The sequence below is a fragment of the Engystomops pustulosus genome, chromosome 8, assembly GCF_040894005.1.
Source record: "Engystomops pustulosus chromosome 8, aEngPut4.maternal, whole genome shotgun sequence".
In the NCBI taxonomy this organism is placed as follows: Eukaryota; Metazoa; Chordata; class Amphibia; order Anura; family Leptodactylidae; genus Engystomops; species Engystomops pustulosus.
Genome location: NC_092418.1, coordinates 38,489,345 through 38,509,841, shown reverse-complemented (window position 1 = coordinate 38,509,841; position 20,497 = coordinate 38,489,345). Strand labels below are relative to the sequence as shown.

The 20,497-nt window shown below is 42.9% G+C and overlaps 1 protein-coding gene across 3 annotated transcripts; it reads left to right on the top strand.

Annotated features, from left to right (window-relative positions):
- Positions 1 to 3,025: 3,025 nt before the first annotated feature.
- Positions 3,026 to 19,704, top strand: LOC140075152 (fibroblast growth factor receptor substrate 2-like). 3 transcript variants are annotated; one of them, XM_072120692.1, is made up of 6 exons: positions 3,026 to 3,166; positions 3,339 to 3,409; positions 13,664 to 13,850; positions 15,941 to 16,054; positions 17,455 to 17,591; positions 17,671 to 19,704. In XM_072120692.1, exons 2-6 carry the CDS (start codon positions 3,344 to 3,346, stop codon positions 18,502 to 18,504), a joined length of 1,338 nt encoding a protein of 445 aa, XP_071976793.1. In that variant the 5' UTR covers positions 3,026 to 3,166; positions 3,339 to 3,343; the 3' UTR covers positions 18,505 to 19,704. The 3 variants fall into 3 exon arrangements, with proteins under 3 accessions (XP_071976793.1, XP_071976791.1, XP_071976792.1); XM_072120690.1 differs by having other exon boundaries at positions 17,452 to 17,591; XM_072120691.1 differs by having other exon boundaries at positions 3,106 to 3,254; positions 17,452 to 17,591.
- Positions 19,705 to 20,497: the final 793 nt, after the last annotated feature.

Sequence of the window (20,497 nt, the reverse complement as noted above, 5' to 3'; positions counted from 1 at the left end):
CAAAAACGCATGCGTTTTCAAAAGACGGATGCGTTTTTATGATCTGAAAACGCACTTAGTAAAAACGGCCCAAAAACAGCCTAAAAACGCCACGTGTGTCTTCACCCTAAGGCCGTGGTCACACGTACCGCTAGGCGTCCGTCATAACGCGACGCTAGTGCACAGGGGGAGGTCCTCGGCCCGAACGCACATGCGTTTCCAGGGAAACGCATGCGATTGTTAAGCCGATCAGGTGCGTTTCTCTGGTGGTACGTGTGACCGCGGCCTAAGGGTGATGCCACACATGGCGTTTTGAACCCGTTTTTGGTCCGTTTTTAAGCAGTACGTCCAAAAATGCATGCGTCAAAAAACGCATCTGTTTTTGATCAGTTTTAATTAAGAGAACTGGTAAAACCTGAGAAAAACGCATGCGTTTTTTAACGGAAACTTTTTTTTAACAGACTGCTTAAAAACTGACCAAAAACGGGTTCAAAACGCCAAGTGTGGCATCACCCTAAAAGTCGACTTAAAACGGACTAAAAACACCGTGGGGGGGATTTATCAATGTGTCCCAAGTTCCGTCAGTTTAGTGGAGGAAAACCCTAGTCATTTTCTGTGCCAGATTTATGAGATCTGGTGCAGGATAAGACTGGCGGTTTCCAGTTTAGACCTTCTTTAAAGTGATCTAAAATCTGCAACACAATTTTTGGCGCACGGAACATTAAAATAGGTTACGCCCCTTTTAGACCAAGCCACACCCCCTCAGTCGGACAAGTTGGAAACTGCATCCCAGCAAAACACAAATGAAAAAGCACATCACAAAACGCGAGACAGTGTAATTAGACGTTTGTGTGCTTTTTAGAAACTTAACGCAAAGGCAGAAACGCAATATAGAGACAGGAGGGACGCGAACACATGCATTTAAATGGAACAGGAATTATCACTGTGTAAGGCCCCTCCTACACTTGCAAGTGTGATGGGATGAACTCGCATCACACTCACAACACATGCTGCTCAGATCGCACGGCCCGAAGGCTGCAAATCAGGACTGAACTGACATGCTGAGTTCAGTTCCGGTTTTCAGCGTTCGGGCCGTGCGATCCAAGCAGCAAGTGTGGAAACAGCCTTAGGGTGAAGACACACATGGCGTTTTTAGGCCGTTTTTGGGCCGTTTTTAGTTAATTTTTTTTTTCAGTTCGTTAAAAACACATGCGTTTCTGACAGGTTTGAGCAATTATCTTAATTCAAACTGGTCAAAAACGCATGCGCTTTTAACGATCTGAAAACGCACTAACTAAAAACGGCCTAAAAATGCCATGTGTGTCTTCACCCTTAATGAATCTGGTGCAGGATCAGACTGTCGGTTTCGAGTTTAGGGTCCATTCACACGCGGTATGCCCGCCGTGCGGGCATACCGCCGTGTGCTTTAGAGGAGGAGGAGGTGACCCCTCCTCCCTCCTTAGAGAATAGCGGCGCATGGCCGCACACACGCCAAAAGATAGAGCATGCTCTATCTTTTTGCGGTGTGCGGGCTGGATCGGTGCCACACATGTGTGGCACCGTATCTGCGCCGCTATTGCCGTCTATGGGGACGTACATGCAACCGCAAATTTGCGGTCGCATGTATGTCCCCGCAGACGGCCATGTGAATGTGCCCTTAGACCTACTTTAAAGTGGTGTAAACTCTGTGCAGATACATTTCTGGCGCCGAGACCATTTTTTGTCCCAAGCATCAGAAATGTGTCCAACAGTTGGAGAACAAGCAACAGTGCAATAGCATTGTTTTGTGTCCCTGCTAGACCAAATTTCTTTTGGTCTAGTTTACGGCGCCCAAAAATGGCTGTGACACATAATAATTGTGTCTGAGTTTCCGCTCCGCCATAGCTAAGCCCCTTTTCAGAGAAGAGTCGGAGCAGGTGGAAAAAGTATTTTTTTCTGGCGCCGCCAGCTAATAAATAGGTTGGAGTGCTACAAAACTGGCAGAAACACCATCGAAAATGTCCCCCACTGGTTTTTTTTGCACAGAACTGCCAGAATTGTGGCACAAGTCCGTTAATAAATTCTGCCCATTGGGTGATGCCACACATGGCGTTTTGAACCCGTCCAAAAACGAATGTGTTAAAAAACGCATGCGTTTTTTGAAAACGCATCCGTTTTTGACCATTTTCGATTAAGATAATTGGTAAAACCTGTCAAAGACAGATGTGTTTTCCAAAAACGCATGTTTTTTTTTAACGGACTGCTTAAAAACGGACCAAAAAACGGGTTCAAAACACCATGGGGGACATTTACATAAAGTGTCGGTGTCTGCACTGGCTTTGTTACCGACCTGCTCTTAGAAAGAAGACACACATTTAATATTGTGGAGCTGTGCAGAGACATTTCTGGCGCCGAGACTATTTTCTGTCCCGGGACCAAAATCTGTCCCGAACACCAGAAATGTGTCCAACAGTCCCTGCTAGACCAGTTTTCTTTTGGTCTACTTTCTGCCAGTTTACAGCGCCCAAAAATGGCTGCGACACATATTAATTGTGTCTGAGTTTCCACTCCGCCAAAGCCACGCCCCTTTTCAGAGAAGAGTCGGAGCAGGCGGAAAAAGTCATTTTTTCTGTCCCCGACAGCTAATAAATAGGTAGGAGAGCAGAAGATGCGGTGAAAGCGCCACAATACTGGCGGAAACACCATAATAAATGTCCCCCCATGTGTGGCATCACCCATTGTGTGGACGTGACCTTCAGGGCGCGTTCACACGTTGCGTTTTGGTCGCGTTTTAATTGCGTTTGAAACGCATATACAACAGCTGATGAGAGGTGATTTGCCTAATTACATTACTGTTTACCTTTGTAAACGCAATGTTAACGCATGCGTTAACAAAACACATGCGTTAACATCGCGTTTACGATGCGTTTTGTAAACGGAAATGTTAACAGTGATGTAATTAGGCAAATCACCCCTCCTCAGCTGTTGTATATGCGTTTAAAACGCAATGAAAACGCAGGTCAAAACGCAACGTGTGAACGTGCCCTCAAAATTCTCTAAACATGCTGGGAAGGATTGTGTAATCCTATTGGAGGTCTCCTATGGGTGGGCTCACATCTACAATCAATATAAACCTGTGCACATGGAGCTGTTATTCCAGGAAGTGGCTGACAAAGTGAACACATAACTGATAGCTTTCATCCAAAAAGTGATTTTATTTGCCTTTTTACTATTTTGTGTCTAGTGTATGTGACTGTTTGCTTGTTTTACCCCTGAAATCTTTGCTGGACAAGCAGGTTTTCCCTTCTTAATGATTCATTAAATGTGTAACAGATTAAGCTCCAGGCACGATCCTCAGTATCTGTCTCCCTTCTTTGCAGGAGACATGGGGCTTTGTCACTGCAGCCGGGCTAAACGCTCTGATCCTGAAGATGGAGGAAACCGCTTTCGGGTAAGAGGATCTACTGGAATACGTTTTTTAGGGCTTGTTCACAAAGTATAGCTTTGGTGTGATTTAATATCAATTTTAAAACACTGCCCCCCCCCCTCCTAAAAATGATGCCCCATTGACTGGGGAGCTTGTAGTCTACTGCACCTCACCTGGCTGATACACTGGGCAGGTAAGAAAAACTCCAAGTACTTGAGATCTTATGCACATGGTGCAAGGGAAAGGATGATGGCACACGTGACGTTTTGAACCAGTTTTTGTTCCGTTTTTAAGCAGGCTGTTAAAAAAGGCATCCGTTTTTGACAGGTTTTACCAATCCTTAATTTAAATCTGGTCAAAAACTGATGTGTTTTTTTTTTTACGGACTGCTTAAAAAACGGACCAAAAACGGGTTCAAAACGCCGTGTGGCATCACCCAAAGGCTTTCAAGTCCGGATTTAGTTGAAGAAATTACACCCAGACTGCACTGTGATGGGCGATGCCACACGTTGCGTTTTTGGACCGTTTTATAGGATGCGTTTTCAGTGCGGTTTAAAAACGCATGTTTTTGAATGTTTACCATGTGTTTGGCTGGTTTTAATCTGTTTCACTGCTGCCTAAACTTCCAGAACTGAAGATAAACAGGTTCAAAGCAGCCAAACATTTAAAACCGCATGCATTTTAAAAATGGACTGAAAGCGCATTATTTTTTTATTTTTTTAAAATGTGATGTGTGGCATCTTTTGATTTACTGAAATTAAATATTGTATGTCCATATAGTCTGTAGTGTATATTACACCACCAAATGTTTAGTATGAATGTTTCTGCGTATTAATGTATGTGTGTAGCTTAGCCAATGCTGAGGGCGCGTTCACACGTTCCGCTAGCGCCGCGTTCATAACGCGACGCTAGCGCGCAGGGGGAGGAGTTTGGGGCGATTGCATATGCATTTCCAGATAAACGTATGCGATCGAGTTATTAATCGCATGCGTTTCTCGGGAAACGCATATGCAATCGGCCCGAGCCCCGCCCACTGAGGGCCCGTTCACATGTGGCGTCCTGACGCATGCATTTTTATGTTACTATGGGTTTTCCAGCTATGAGGGCACGGTCACACAGTGCATTTAGGTTGTGTTTTGAGGGCGCTGTCCCAAGTTGCGTTTTGGTTGCATTTTCATTGAGTAAACATGATGTTAACACATGCATTAACAACGTGTCTACATTTGTGTTTTGTTAATATCAAGTTTACACTGCATTTTGTAAACGCACATGTAGACAGTAATGGTATTTAGGCAAACTACCTCTCAGCTGTTGTAATGTGTTTCAAAACACAGCCAAACCGCACCACGTGACCTTGCCCTCAAAGCTGGTAAACGCATAGTAGCATAGACATTCATGCAGCTAACTGCAGGTGTGGATCATCATGTTTTTATTGTGTTTTGAAACGCAGTAAGAAAGCTGAGGAAAGGTGATTTGCCTACATTACTATTAACATTTGTGTTTACAAATGCAGTATAAAGAGGACGTTAACACATGTGTTCACAAAATGTAAATGCAATGTTAACAGTAATGTATTTGGGCAAATCTCTTCTCAGCTGTTTGTAATGCGTTTGAAAATGCAATGTGACCGCTCAGATATAGCTATTTTACAGCTTATGGCTCAGCCCCATTTTTTGGATTCTGACTTGCGTCGCTTTACATGGTTATAACTTTTGAACACTGTTACTTTAAAAACGATGTATCAAAGATAAAGAAAAAATGAGCACTGATGGAGCGCTATAGGTGCAATCAAAAGAGCCAAAATGTGTCTAAAAAATCCTATTTATTTCTAATGTAACATGAATAAAAATAAAACATATTTTTATTCATTTTACATTAGAAATCAATAGGATTTTTTTAGACACATTTTGGCTTGCTTTTGTTTGCACCTATAGCGCTCCATCAGTGCTCATTTTTTTTTCTTTATCTTTGATATACTTATACCGACGCCTTTGGCGTTCTGGTCCTTTGAGCATTGGACGCTGCTCTGGTCGCTTGTAGTAAGCTAGTCTAAATCCACCTACCATCGGACTCTGGACCCCGGGTTGGGATCTATGCTTTGTATCAAGAATCCATCAGGTGAGCGCATACTGGTTATTACTCTTGGAGCACTGTTGATAAACGTTATCACCCGAGGCGCTGTCCTCTGTGTTTCCCATTTCTTTATAATGCCTCACTTATCAAAACGATTCTGAGATTCTTTCCTCACATGTTTTTGTTTTGAATGAAATCTAACATATTTTACCCCTAGGCGCACCGGGACGTTATAGTATGTCCCTGCGGGTAGATACCTCGCTCAACAGGACGTGCTATAACATCCTGCATCTGGCACCGGCTCATGAACATATCACAGCTGACACCGCGCTGTAGCAAGCATGACCGCAGCGTGTGAGGGTCTTCCCCCAATGGATCGGATCCCCCATGCCGTTTACCGGGGGATCCGATCAACTTCTGGGCAGCCCCGAGGTCTGCCAAGTGCCCCGGGGCTGCACGATGTTCTGAGCAGTCAGATCCCTTCCGGGTCTGACTGTAAACTGTCTGTGCATGCGTCAGAGCATTGCTGGTTCAAGTATGATAAAGTAAAAAAAAAAAAAAAATGGAAAAACACTAAAGTGTACAAATTAGAATGAATAAAAAATAAATACATAAATATATGTAAACACCCCCCTCCCCCCAAAAAAAAAAGCTTCAGAAAAAGATAATTTTTAAAACCCTATAAAAAAAGGCTCTAAAGTGATTAAAAAAAAGTTATGCACTCTAAACTAAGAACACTAAAAAGTACAATCCTTCTCCCAAAAATTAAGCCCTTAACCAGATGAGGCGAAAAATAAAAAAGTTATGCATATGAAAAGATGCTAAAATTAACATTTTCACCAAATTACTTTTTATTCAGTAACAATGGGGGGGGGGGGGATAGAAAAATCTATATAAATGAGTTATTTTTGTAATCGTGGCGACCCATAGAATAAAAATAAACTATTTCTGCTTCGTCCCCCATGACGGCCCAACCTGGAGGATGCCCCTTGACCTCTGCAGGGACAGGAAGAAGAGAGGTTAAATGCTCCCCCCCCCCCCCCCCCGCATCCTCCCGCCAGTGTTCTTCCTGTCCCTGCTGAGGCAGGACAAGAGAGGTGCCCTCTCTCCTCCAGGGGGGGGGGGGGGGGGACAAAGCTTCCATAGGGAACTTACGGGTAGTCCTGGCTGGCTAAATCCCGGCGGGCTGGGGCGTTCGGTCGGCTTCGTGCCTTCCCTTTCGCCGCCCTTCCAGCCTGTTTGTCCTGGCCGCCGCTCCGCGATCCTTGTGTGAGCGCGCGGCGGCTGAAGAAACTACAATTCCCGGCGTCCTCGAGGTCCGATGACGACTTCCGGTCGCGACCGGAAGTAGCGGTTCACAGGACCGCAATGCACTATTGGGACCGGGAGCACGGCGTGGTGGCCTCTACAGGGGGATGGGCTCCCCATTAAGGTATTTAAGACACCTAGAGCGGGTTAGTCATGCTGATCTCAGGTCTAAGATCTGTGTGTGACGCTGCGGTGCTGTGCTCCCGTGTGGTGTGTTTCTGAAAACTTTCCTGTGTGCTTCCCTGGCTTTATGATGGCTGATGAGGCAGACCCTACCTTCCTGCATCCTCCGGTTTCTGTAAGTGGGGTCATTTGTGCAGGTTGGGACTTTTACTGTGTGTAAAGATAGCGGGTCATTTATTATCCTCCGCTTGCCTTTTCAGGAGAAAGACCAAGGGTCTAAGGGGAAAGGCAAGGAGGATAAAGGGGATAAGACAAGCAGGTCTGAAAAACCCGAGAAAAGTCGACTTAAGAAGTGTAACATGTGTGCCCACTCTATGTCCGACTCATACAAAAAGCCGATTTGCAAGTCTTGCATCGACAATTTTATGAGAGAGGAAAAGACGTCCTTCTTAGATGAATTAAAGGGGTTTAGTGAGGAGAAAATAAGTTCTTCAGTGGCCGCTGCTACGTCCAGGCCCCCACCGAGTAAGAAACCTAGAGTGGAACCGGATTCTTCTATATCTGAGGAGGGGGATGACTCTGAAGCTCCCTCATGCTCATATGTGGAAGATGAGGATCCTATGGACTCACAAAAAACAGAAGATACACGTCATCTGTTTCAGTTTGAGGAACTCGATGGTCTCTTAAAGGCAATAAGACAGACCCTGGAAATTGAGGAGATTCTCCCCCCCAAGTCTAAGGAGGAAGAATTATTTGGGGGATTAAAGGCAAAACGCCAGAGGGTGTTTCCCCTGAATGACACCTTAAAGGAGCTGGTTTCAGAGGAGTGGCGAGAGCCAGAAAAGAGAGTCATTGTGTCCAAGAACTTTAAGAAGAGACTTGTATTTGAGCCAGAGGAGTCCAAGGTGTGGGACACTTGTCCAAAAATGGATGTGCAAGTCACAAAGATAGTGAAGAAGACTGACCTTCCATTTGAGGACGCGGCACAATTAAAGGACCCAATGGATAGGAAGTCTGACTCTCTATTAAGGAAGGCCTGGGAGACATCCATGCTCAGTCTGAAGACTAATTTAGCTTCTACTTCAGTGGCGAGGAACTTGCTGTACTGGCTAAATGAACTAGAATCGCACATCAAGGAGGGAACTCCAAGGTCAACAATCTTGGAGAACTTCCCTTTGCTAAAATCAGCAACAGCCTTCCTTGCAGACTCCGCAGCCGAGGGAATTCGTTTTGCTTCCAAGGAGGGAGCACTCACTAACTCTACTCGACGGGCACTGTGGCTGAAACAGTGGAGCGGTGATATCAGATCCAAAGCAAAGTTGTGCAGCCTCCCCTTCTCAGGGGAATTTGTGTTTGGACCAGAATTGGATGCTATACTCGAGAGAGCATCAGATAAGAAGGGCTTTCCTGAGAGATCATTACCCAAGAAGCAGCCCTTTCGGGACTTCAAAAAGGATTCCTACAAGGATAAAGGGAAAAGGGGACGCTGGAGCTACCCGAAAGGCGGTAAAGGGAGAGGGTTTCTGTTCTCCACCCCAACAGACCCTAATAGAAACAAAAAACAATGATGCCATAGTAGGGGGAAGATTGCTAAGATTCAGAGGAGAATGGACAAAAATCACTTTAAATCCCTGGGTCTTAGATATATTACTGCATGGTTACAATATCGAATTCCTCAGGCTTCCCCCTACAAAATACATGCCACCTTCATAATCTGTCACTTACATCTCACAACTTAATATGGCAAGAAGTAGCTTCCCTTTTGTCTTCTGGAGTAATTATACCTGTCCCACAAGATCAAGAGAAATCTGGGTTTTACTCTTCTCTTTTTTTGGTAAAGAAACCGAACGGCACAAACCGGCTAATCATCAACCTGAGAGGTCTCAACGATTTTATCGTCTACCGAAAATTCAGGATGGAGTCGGTAAGATCAGCCACACACATTATTCACCGAGATGCATTAATGTGCACTATAGACTTAAAAGATGCATACTATCACATCCCTATACACCCTTTCTCACAGAGATTCCTAAGGTTTTCTGTCTTGTCTCCAGAGGGTTCTACACTACACTTTCAATTTTGTGCACTTCCCTTTGGAATATCATCTGCACCAAGAACCTTTACAAAGGTGATGGCAGAGGTGGTGGCGTCTCTCAGACTACAGGACGTACTGATCGTCCCGTACCTAGACGACCTGCTTATTATTGGCCAAGACAGGGAGAACTTACTCTTTTCAAGAGATCTCACCCTAGAAACCTTGAAAAAACTGGGATGGATAGTAAATTATCAGAAGTCAGAACTTTCCCCAGCTACTGTGAGGAAATTCCTGGGAGTAAACTTGAACTCAGTTTACCAAATGTCGTTCCTTCCACAGGACAAGGGAGACCACATCAAGGATCTGATAAAGAGGTTCAGGAAAAAATCGGTGATCTCCATCAGAGAGGCAATGAAAATCCTGGGCTCTCTAACAGCCTGCATCTCCTCGGTAGCCTGGTGCCAGGCCCATTCCAGAACACTCCAGGGATGGATCTTAAGATCCTGGAACAGAAAACAGGAGGATCTGGACAGGAAAATCCTGATTCCACCTGCCGTCAAGAAAGACCTGCTATGGTGGTTGGAAGACGGAAATCTGAGGAAGGGAATATCTTGGTCAAACAGCCCTTACATTCCAATCCAAACAGATGCGAGCCAGAGGGGCTGGGGGGCAGTGATGCCTCAGCATTTTTCCCAAGGTACCTGGACAGAGGAGATTACAAGAAGATCCTCAAACTTCCGAGAGTTGCAAGCAGTATGGGAAGCCCTCAGCGCGAACACCCCACTTCTTACCCACCAACACCTTCTCATCTTGTCGGACAATACAACTACGGTCTCCTACATAAAAAGGCAAGGGGGAACCAGGTCTCCTCTCCTGAGTACCCTAGCTCGAAAAATATTTTTGTGGGCAGAACAACACACCCTATCAATATCTGCCACCCATCTAAAGGGCACGGAAAACTCAAGGGCAGACTTTCTAAGCAGAAGAAAGATCCTACCAAACGAGTGGAGTCTCAAGGAGGAGATCTTCCAGGAGCTAACATCTTTGTGGGGCTATCCTCTAGTGGACTTGTTCGCAACAAGGGAGAATACCAAATGCCCGCGCTATTTTTCTCTGGAAAAAGGGGAGAACAGGGAACAGCTGGACGCCTTCTCTCACTCCTGGGACATTCCACTGGCCTACGCCTTCCCCCCCCCAATTCCCCTGATCGCCAGGGTTCTGAGAAAGATATTCCAGGAAAACACCAGAGCCATCTTCATCTGCCCAAACTGGCCGAAGAAAAGCTGGTATCCACTCTTGAGGAAAATGTCGCCACAGGATCCAGTCATCCTTCCACTGTCCGAGGACCTACTACATCAGGGTCCAATCCATCATCCAAATCCGGGAAAACTGCAGCTGTCGGCCTGGATCCTGAATCCAGTTTTCTAAGTTCTCAGGGACTCTCGTCTGAAGTCATCAAGACCCTGAAGGCAAGTAGGAAACCGGTCACTTTTGCCATCTACCATAAGATATGGAAGAGGTTCTGTTCCTTCTGTAAGGACAGTCCACCTTCCCAGGCTAACCTTAATATTTTGCAGGTGCTCGAATTTCTTCAAAAGGGTTTGGAGTTGGGATTGTCCACCAGCACCCTGAAGGTCCAGGTGTCCGCGCTTAGTGCTTTCTTCGACCAGCCTCTCATCGAGCACAGGTGGGTCAAAAGGTTTATTAAAGCAACTTCGAGGTTAAAGCCCCAGACTGTTAAAAAATCATCAGCATGGGACTTAACTCTAGTCTTGAATGCCTTAATGAAGGAACCATTCGAACCTATTGACTCCTCCAGTATAAAGAACTTAACACTTAAGACGGTTTTCCTGATAGCCATCACTTCTTCTAGAAGGTTGGGCGAACTTCAGGCTATATCTATTAGGGAACCCTACATGAAAATTCTAGATGATAGAATTGTATTGATGTTGGATCCAAATTTTGTTCCCAAGGTGGTTTCTGACTTCCATAGGAACCAGGAGATTATCCTGCCCTCCTTCTGTGAGAACCCTTCTTCAGCAAGAGAACGAGAATGGAGTTCTTTGGATGTAAGACGTTCTGTCCTAAAATACTTACAGATCACCGAGACCTGGCGTATTGACTCTAATCTTTTCATCCAATTTCAGGGGAAAAATAAGGGGAGGAAGGCGTCGAAGGCGACTATCGCAAGATGGCTGAGACTGGCGATTGCCTCATGCTACAACCTACAGAAAATACCGATACCATCGGGAATCCGAGCTCACTCGACCAGGGCTATGTCCACATCCTGGGCGGAAAGAAGAGGTGCGTCACTGGATCAAATTTGCAGGGCTGCAACGTGGTCTTCATCTACTACATTCTCTAAACATTATAGACTGGACTTGCACTTATCAAAGGATCTATCATTTGGGCGCAAGGTGTTACAGGCTGTAATCCCTCCCTAAAAGCTTACTAATTTTGTAAGTCTCCAGGTTGGGCCGTCATGGGGGACGAAGCGGAAATTGTGAATTAGATTACTCACCGGTAATTCTATTTCCGTTAGTCCACCATGACGGCCTATATATTTTCCCTCCCAGTTGAAATTTTTTATTTCTGTATTATTGCTTTCAGATGAGTTTTGTATGTGGAGCAAACATACTAATAAATCTGATTGTATCTTCCTCAGCATGGTTATTTTGTAATCACTGGCGGGAGGATGCGGGGGGGGGGAGCATTTAACCTCTCTTCTTCCTGTCCCTGCAGAGGTCAAGGGGCATCCTCCAGGTTGGGCCGTCATGGTGGACTAACGGAAATAGAATTACCGGTGAGTAATCTAATTCACAATTTTTATTGTATGGTAAACGGCAAAAAAAAGCCCACAAAGAAATCTTCTGAAAAATTGATGATTTTCATTTCCTCCACCAACAAAGAGTTAATAAAATCTCACCGATTAGCTATAGATGCCCCAAAATTACGTGCCAGAAAAGTGCATCTCATGTGGCAAAAAAAAGCCCCTATAGTTTCACAATAAAAAAAAAAAATAATAATAATAAATTATAGCCTGTACAATGTGACATAGCAAATCTGCTCTGCATGCCGCATCCTACCCTTCTATGCCCGGCCGTGCGCCCATACAGCAGGTTACTACCACATATGGGGTATCCGTGTACTCGGGAGAAATTGGGTATCAAATTTTGTGGAGCCTTTATTCATTTAATCCATTACAAATGTTTAATTTTCCACCCAAAATTAGTGTATTGTGAAAAAATATTACAATTTGTAGACTGCAGCTCCATTTTGTTTTAACCCCTATAAAACACCTAAAGGGTTAACAAACTTCTTAAAAGTGGGTTTTCACACGTTGAAGGGTGTAGTTTCCACAATGGGGTCATTAACAATTAACAATTCTAGCTATTATTTAGGCCTCTCAGTGTCAATTTGAAGTTGAGCAGGTCCATCTAAATATGAGTTTTGGTGATTTTCCCAAAAAATGTGAAAAATGGCACCAAATTCTGAGCCTCATAACATTCTAGTAAAATATGTGGAATCTTAAAAAACCATGACAACATAAAGCAGACATTTGGGAAATGTAAGTTATGAATTTATTTGAGTGCTATGACTATCCGCATCAAAAGTACAGAATTTAGTACTTTGAAAATAATTTTTCCAAATTTCGTTTTTTTTTCTCATAACTAAACACAAGATATCATCCAAATTTTTAAACGAATGTGAAGTACAATGTGTCACAAGCAAACAATCTCAAAATCCCCTGGATATCTTATAGCGTTCCAAAGCTATAACCACTTATAGTGACACAGGGCAGTTTAGAAAATGGGAGCGCGTCCTAAAGGCCAAAATAGCTCGTACAGTAGGGGTTAACATCACTAACCCCTATATATAATCAATCCATTTTCAAATCTGCACCCCTCAAACTATCAGAAATGGCTTTTCAGAAGATTAACCCCTTTATAGTAATTAAATCAAAATGGAGCCCTAAAATCTACACATTTCCAAAAGAAAGGAAAAGAAAACCCACCTTACAATTTGTTCTGCAATTTCTCCCGAGTACAGAGACCCCCCCCCCCCCCCACCCCACATGTGGCCTTTGTTTATATGGGGCGCAGAAGGGAAGGAGCGTCCTGCAGCTGCCAGGATTTTAGTTTCCTCATTGGCTCCTTATGCAGGCTATAACATTTTTAGCGTTTTCATTATTGGGGCCATGTGACGGTACTTTTTTTTTTTTTTTTTTTTCATTGTGCGGGTTCTATAATTATTTACTTTTATACTATGGGTTGTTACGGACGTGGTTATACTATGTGGGGTTTGCTGCCCTGTGAATGGCCTCACCCACCCAATATTACTCGCAGCGCTGTGTAAGACGTCCAAAGATGGGGACGGATGGGCGTGGCTTTCCAGAAGCTGTTCACAGCATGGCTTCCGTGTCCTTGTAAACAAATGGGTGCATGGCCACCGGTATATAAAAAGGGTGTGGTGTTTTTTTTTTTTTTTTTTTTTTTTTTCTACATATTTTCATTAGGATCTTGGGAAAACCCATTTAAAGAATCTCATCATTCGGGGAATTCTAGAAAGGACATTTCATAACCCACCAGAGTGGGCTAGAAGCTCAATGGGGTAAAATCTGGTGTCTGGCTCCCTTTAAATTTTTGTTTTGGGTGTGTTCTTGGATAATGAAGTAGTTTAAGTCTGTGCTAAAATGTTGTGATTTTTTTTTTTTTTTTTTTTTTCCTCTACTTTTTAAGGTGGTCAATGTGAATGACAGCGGCAAAAATGTCTGCCCAGGAATCATGGAGCTCACAGAGACTTCCCTCGTTTTTCATATAAAAAGAGGAGGGTTTGTAAAATGGCCTTACATCAGCCTGATGAAATATGGCTACGACTCCGATCTGTTTTCCTTTGTCTGTGGCCGGAGATGTCAGACTGGAGAAGGTAAAATATGAAACATATTTTATGCTAAACTATTTTGCTAACCTTTTTGTGTGTCTCGCCAGCCACCAACATGAACTTACTTTCTGGCCCTAACTAACACAGGATTTTTGGCAAAAAGAAAAAAAAAAACCAACAAAATGGCCTGAAATCTACCATAAAAATCAAGCATGATAAACCAGCGGTGCTTTCTCATAAATCTAAGTACTGTGATTTAAAACTTTTAAAATTATGCTAATGAGCCTGAAGGTACTGTGGGTGTTACTAGAGCCTCTCCTTGTTGTAACTTCATAGGCTGTTAAATTGACTCGCTCTCCCTCCTCCTGATGTAATCTCATTGCAGCATAATTGGGGAGGTGGGAGAAGTTCTCCTTGCACAGTGTAACAGCCTTTACATCTGCAGTATGGAGGGGCTCTGATAACAGCCCATGGAGCCCTTTTGGCTAATTGGCAGAATATAAAAAGTAGATTTTTAGAAGGAAATTGGCCATGGATAACATAATACGGGTTATGGGTATAAAACATTTAATTAATTCTTAAAGGTTGGACTTGTGTCTTTTTCCAGCCTTATATACTATGATACTATGATACGATGATATTTTATATCATCATTTTCTATATAGACACTGCACACACTGAACAGCATGGTGATCCAGGTTACGTCACCTCTAGTTAATGAAGCTTTTACTTCTCGATTACTTAACAATAATTACACAAGGATTACTAGAGTTTAAGAACTTAAAAGCCAAAGGTCCACGTTTTATCTGCATTCCCATCTAGGATTTAAACTTCAAACATTGGGGCAGATGTCTGTCTGGAATTTCCTGGAAGATTTTCAAACATTTTGGTGAATTTATTAAGCAAAATATTTTAATAGACTTTTTTTTTTCTAATACATGAATGGTGCATGGCAGTTATTCTGTACTTTACAGTGATATTTGCCATACATCTCCTCCACTTCATGCATTAGTATAATATAAGAAACCCTCCCCAATATATTACTCACATATGCTCACTCTCTCCATAATTGGCGGTTATTTTTGACCCAATTTTAGTATTTTGCACCATAATTTTATCATTGTAGCCACAAACTAGGCCAACCAATAGATGGTCTAGCTTCCAAGGGGATACGCATAATTGATTTTACCTTAAAGGGGTTGGCCACTATCACAGAACTTAAGAATATGTATTCTATAGTTTACCAGGGTACATACAAGGCCCTAATAGTAAAGTACTGCTGGCAGAGGGTCCAATCGTAGTAGCTATGACTGAGGAGGCAGAGAGTAAACATAAAGACGGCAGACGGGATGTCACATGATAGCCCAGGGGTCAAAAGACCAGACAGTCCTGATGACTTCACCAGGGTAAGTACTATGTAGTTGACCCTATTGGGGTATTTTTCGTACCATGGCCAACCCCTTTAAGGCTGGAAACCTATCATAAACTTTGTGAATGGCCTCAGAAGGGAGCTGTCAAATATTTTGGTCAACTTGCTGATCTTTGGGGGTTTCAGTGATGAGACTCCCACAGGTCACAAGGGGATGTCCTAGGTACCTTTGTTGGACCCCTGGTGGCTCCCCAAGATGAGTGGAGCAGATCACCGCGCATGTCCTTTCATCTTTATAGCAGGAATGGTACTTGTCACGGTTAGTGCACACGGAATTCTCACATTAGGTGAAGGATTTTTTTAGTCGGTATCTCGGGTACACTCGGGCACACTATCTTGTGTACCCGAGATACCAAATAAAAAATCCTTCACCTAATACAGTACTCTGTGTATGTGAGAATTCCGTGTGACGATCCTTGTTCACAGGCAGCACCAGGAAACACTATATATGAAATTCATCATACCTACCTTAGAGTTGTGCCTAACGGAGCACAACCAAACTCGGTGAGCCTCTCTAATTGTCCTAACCATCACCGCAATCCACAACCTTACTACTCTATGAGCGCTATCTGGTCTCCCCTTGTCCGCCTTTCTGTACCTCACTTCTTTCATCTTTATCTTCAACAGCCTATAAATGTGAGCTTTCTTGCTGAGCTTTTCAATGGTTTATCATGATAACCAGAATAATTTTTTTTTCACCATTTAGGAATATTTGGGTTCAGATGTAACCGTTCAGAAGAACTATTTAACTTATTACAGAACTGCATGCAGAACAATCGAATAAGTGTAATTTCGGATATAGAAGCTGATGCCCCAGTAGGTAGGTTTATGGTACTAAATAGTGATGTCTGAAAGGGGAATACATGTTTGTCCCATCCTAGTAGTTGGTGGTTGATGCATCGAAGTCAGCTGATATGCTATTTCTATTAACTCTTGTAGAAGTGAAGGGGCACTACAGAAACCCTGCTTGTTCAAGCAATGCGGCCTCTGTTTATCTGTGTACATCAATGAACATGTTAGCATTCTCTTATAGAGCAGGAGGAGCTAAAAACATCAGGTTGCCTACAGGTTGGACACTATTTACAAAGAACAGGGGGAGAAGACTATACATAGTTTCCTATTGGCAGGCGGCTTGTTATAGGGCAGGAAATATAATAATGGATAATATTTCTTTATTTATATAGCACGCACACACATTACACAGCGCTGCACAGAGTTTGCCAAATAGGTCACAAAACTATCAATCTTCTCAGCTATTCCTGGACCAAAGGTTCTGAATAACGTGTATCTTAGCCTTCCTGCAGACAAATGTGTGCTTTTGAGGAGCTATAAGTAACAGACCCCTGGTATGTTCCCAGTTTGTCATCAGTGACACTGATGACTGAAAAAAAAAAAAAAAGTACTGACTGAAAAGATGCACAGGAATAGGACCTGCACTATAACTTGTATCTTTTGCGGTGGGCAGTGAAAACCACAGCTGTGGTTATGAGTCCATAAAGACATGTGGACGTGTGCTACCTATCAAATGTGTAGCACTCATTGGGGCACATTTACTAAGGGTCCGAACACCGCATTTTCCTCCTGGGTTTCCCGACCATTTACCATTTTGCACTGAATTTCCCTGCACACGATCGGATTGTCGCATCAGCACCGGCTTGCATGCGACACAAATTGGGAGGGCGTGGGCGTCGAACAACCGGACTGATTCGGATAAACTGCGGAATTGAAAAACCAAATTGTGTCGCAAGATCAGCACTCACATGCACCGGGAAGAAGGTGAACTCCGGCGGACCTCAGTGGGGGAAGTGACACATGCAGGAAATTGGACGCACGATCTTAGTGAATCGCGGCAGCTCCGAATCCTCGTCGGACATTCCGGATCGGCGGCGTCAACGGGACGGGTAAGTAAATGTGTCCCATTATGTGTTAATTTGCAGAAGGTCTTTATCATCGAAATCCTGGCTTGTTTAAGGCTTGGGACTGTGACTTAAAGATGCTTTGTTTGGTCCCATACTCCTCTTGCTTTATAACATGCTGCCTGCAGATTGTACATGGTGTCCGGTCTTCTCGGCTCCTCCTGCTCTATAAAATGCTTCTTGTAGATGGGACACTGTACAATACGCTACCCTTCTCTATAATGTACTACCTGTAGATCAGACTGCATTTTTAAAGCGTCCTTTTAAGGTACTGAATCTTATGCTGTATATTCTTTACCAGAAGCAAAGAGAAGATTACCTTATCGGTATGAGGCCTATCCATCTTTCCCAGAAGCCTCATCTGTCTTATCATCATCACATAGACCTGAGCCTATTGGAGGTGAATTCATCCCTGATCCAGTGTCTTCGGGCTCTTCTGAAGTGAGAATCTATTCCTTGGTGAACATTTTTATATTCTTTATAATCTTCAACTTTTTGAATGTTTTGTTTTTCTTCGCAGTGTTGCACATCTACTGACTGTAAAGAGAGAAGACTATGTGCTCCCCATTTACCTCTGGAACATAAGGTTTCAGATGGTGGCACAAGCCAGGTGTCTACGCAGAGTTACCTTGATGTGGAGGAGCGTCGTGGAATAAGACTTGACCAAGCCCGTGTGCTGAGGAACATGATGGAGAATGAGGAGTTGGAAACACTTGGTAGTATACAGTCTGGAGATGTAAATGGTCTCATATGGGATACTGGTTATGACAGCGATGACCGGCGAGAGACTTGCGTGAGAAGAATGGGGTATGAGAATGTTTCGATTGTTCCAGGAGCACGGGTCAGCGTACGGAGCATGTTGGTCTCTGTCAGTAGCTCAGACTCTCAAAGCCCTAGTATTATTCCAACACACATTACAACAGGCTGTGTTACCAGTCAGCCATCTTCTCCTTCCATCTTTGAAGAACATTACGGCTTACAGCAAAATTTACCCATCATGAATGAAAATGGCCTTCCATTACACGCATCCAAACAATTGTCTTCTGCAAGAGACTCCATGCCACGTCCAGACCGCGTACCTCTCTATTTTAACTTTGACCTGAGGCAGACTTCTCAGGAGTCCAAAACGCTCAATTACATCCAAGTGGAGCTGGAAAGCGGCTGTGATTCTGACAATCCTCAAACACCTCAGAGTCCGGATGGTTCTGTGCAATGGAGCACGTGTCAACAGTCTCAGTTTTATACTGAACTGGACATGGAAAAAACTACAGCGTTGTCACTTATACAGAGAAACCGACCCAAAGATGACGGCACGAGGAAAACTAGACACAACAGCAAACGTTTCCCAGTTTGACCATCTAGTATTTCTAGTGAAGCGAAGCTTTTCTTATCATTACGCACATAGTTTTGTATCAGGAACCAGCAAGCTGACTTCAGTCTCTCAATGGATCTTATGGCTTTTTATTTTTTTTAATTCTTTATTTAAATTGTAGCTTTTTTTTTTTTTCTCTATGGACCAAAAGCCTAATAGGCTCCAACAAAACATTTAGTGGCTAACATTTGAGGTATTTAATCTTGTAGCTAGAAACCACAGACCCAAATAACAAAAATATCTACAATGCCCCTCAACACCTGAACATTATAATTCTACAAAACTTGTAGAACAATAAAAAAAAATATATACAAAGTTATTCCAGTCTTAAATAACTACATAAAACCTACAAAGTCAAAAAAGAGCACATTTTGTTCAATATTTGTAAGTTAAAACAAGTAGCGTCCCCAAATTTTTTCCTTTTAACTTTCCAAATATTGATGGGGAAATTCTGATTTATGGGATTAGTGAGATCGTGATGCCATCTGTCTTTCAATCAGGGTAAAAATTCCTCCCAGTTATTTTTCATTTTTATGACGGTCAGAAGGTTACCTTTTTATATAATGCTGTGTTTTATAACCACCTTGTTGGACTGATGTCCTTACTCAAGATTATTGAGCACGGGACCTTAGTTCACCAGTGCAGCTGGGTCTGAATAGTCAGAAAGCGATCTTCAATGTAGAAAACATGGCGATCACAATTCCTGGACTGAAAAAAAAAAACTTCTGACTGCGGATCAAATCGACCTGAACCTAAAGCAGTGTACGTTTTATGAACCATGTAATAGATATGTATTACGGGTGTCTGAGTGCAGCCTTGCGATAAAAATATCAACCTAAGAATAACCATAATCCAAAGCACTTTATAATTCAGACATTACAGTATAACAAAGGTAGACTTAGGCCTTTAGGTTAAAGTGTTCTTCTTGTACAATGGTCAAGGTATCTTAGTGGATGTTGTATTTTATGTCTTAAAAAAAAAAATCCCTTGCATAAAAATACTTCATAATACAGAATGGGGCTTTTAACTGTATAAAGGTTTTTACACTGTCCTACAATTTTACATGACAAGGTACCCTTTTTGCATGCCCATTTATGTATATTGAAAATTTTTTTTCTGGAAGTATTTTACATTAACTGCATGCTAATTTGTCTTGTCATTAATACAAATCTAAAAAACAAATATTGTGTTATTTCACACTTGTCTGCATGCACACCTACTCCGGGGCAAAGGTTGATCTGTAATTTGGGGCACATGTCGGGAAATATAAATGTGCCAAGGTTGCGGAGATATCAGTTCTAGTATCTGACCTTTGTAGTGTGTGTGTGTGTGTGGTCAAAGAGGAGGAGATGAGGCTGGAGGGTTGTGTTATCCTAATCTTCTCTCATACTGACCAATCAGTGGCGGGCAATGTCCGAGAAGCTACTATGAACAGTAGTGAGCTGTGATTTTTTTTTTTTTTTTTTTTTCTATGTTCATCTAAGGGTAATGGCACACGTGGAGTTTTGAACACGTTTTTGGTCAGTTTTTAAGCAGTCCGTTAAACGCATGTGTTTTTGACTGGTTTGACCAATTATCTTAATTCAAACTGGTCAAAAACTCATGCTATTTTCAAAAACACATGGTTTTTTTTGATGGACTGCTTAAAAACGGGCCAAAAACCCGTTCAAAACTCCCGTGTGCCATCACCCTAAAGGGTATGTTCACACACAATTTGTTGTTGACACTGCTTAAACATAATCACAATGTTACGAAATTGTGTTCACATTGCATGTACATTCTGTTTACATCGCAAGCGAGTTGTGAAACCAAAGGCTATGTTGCCACAAATGCAATGTAAATGCTAACTTGAGGTGTTTGCACTAACATCGCATTTTTGATTGCCTTACATTTGTGTTGATGCGGAAAATGTGTGGTTTTTCGCTGGCGGTTGCGTTTACATGGCGTTTGCCTCTACTTTGTGTTGCGTAGTTTG

Coding starts and splice junctions, on each gene's coding strand:
- LOC140075152 (XM_072120690.1), top strand. CDS start 3,344: ATGGGGCTTTGTCACTGCAGCCGGGCTAAACGCTCTGATCCTGAAGAT. Junction 3,410..13,663: donor ATGGAGGAAACCGCTTTCGG/GTAAGAGGATCT, acceptor CTACTTTTTAAG/GTGGTCAATGTGAATGACAG. Junction 13,851..15,940: donor GAGATGTCAGACTGGAGAAG/GTAAAATATGAA, acceptor TTCACCATTTAG/GAATATTTGGGTTCAGATGT.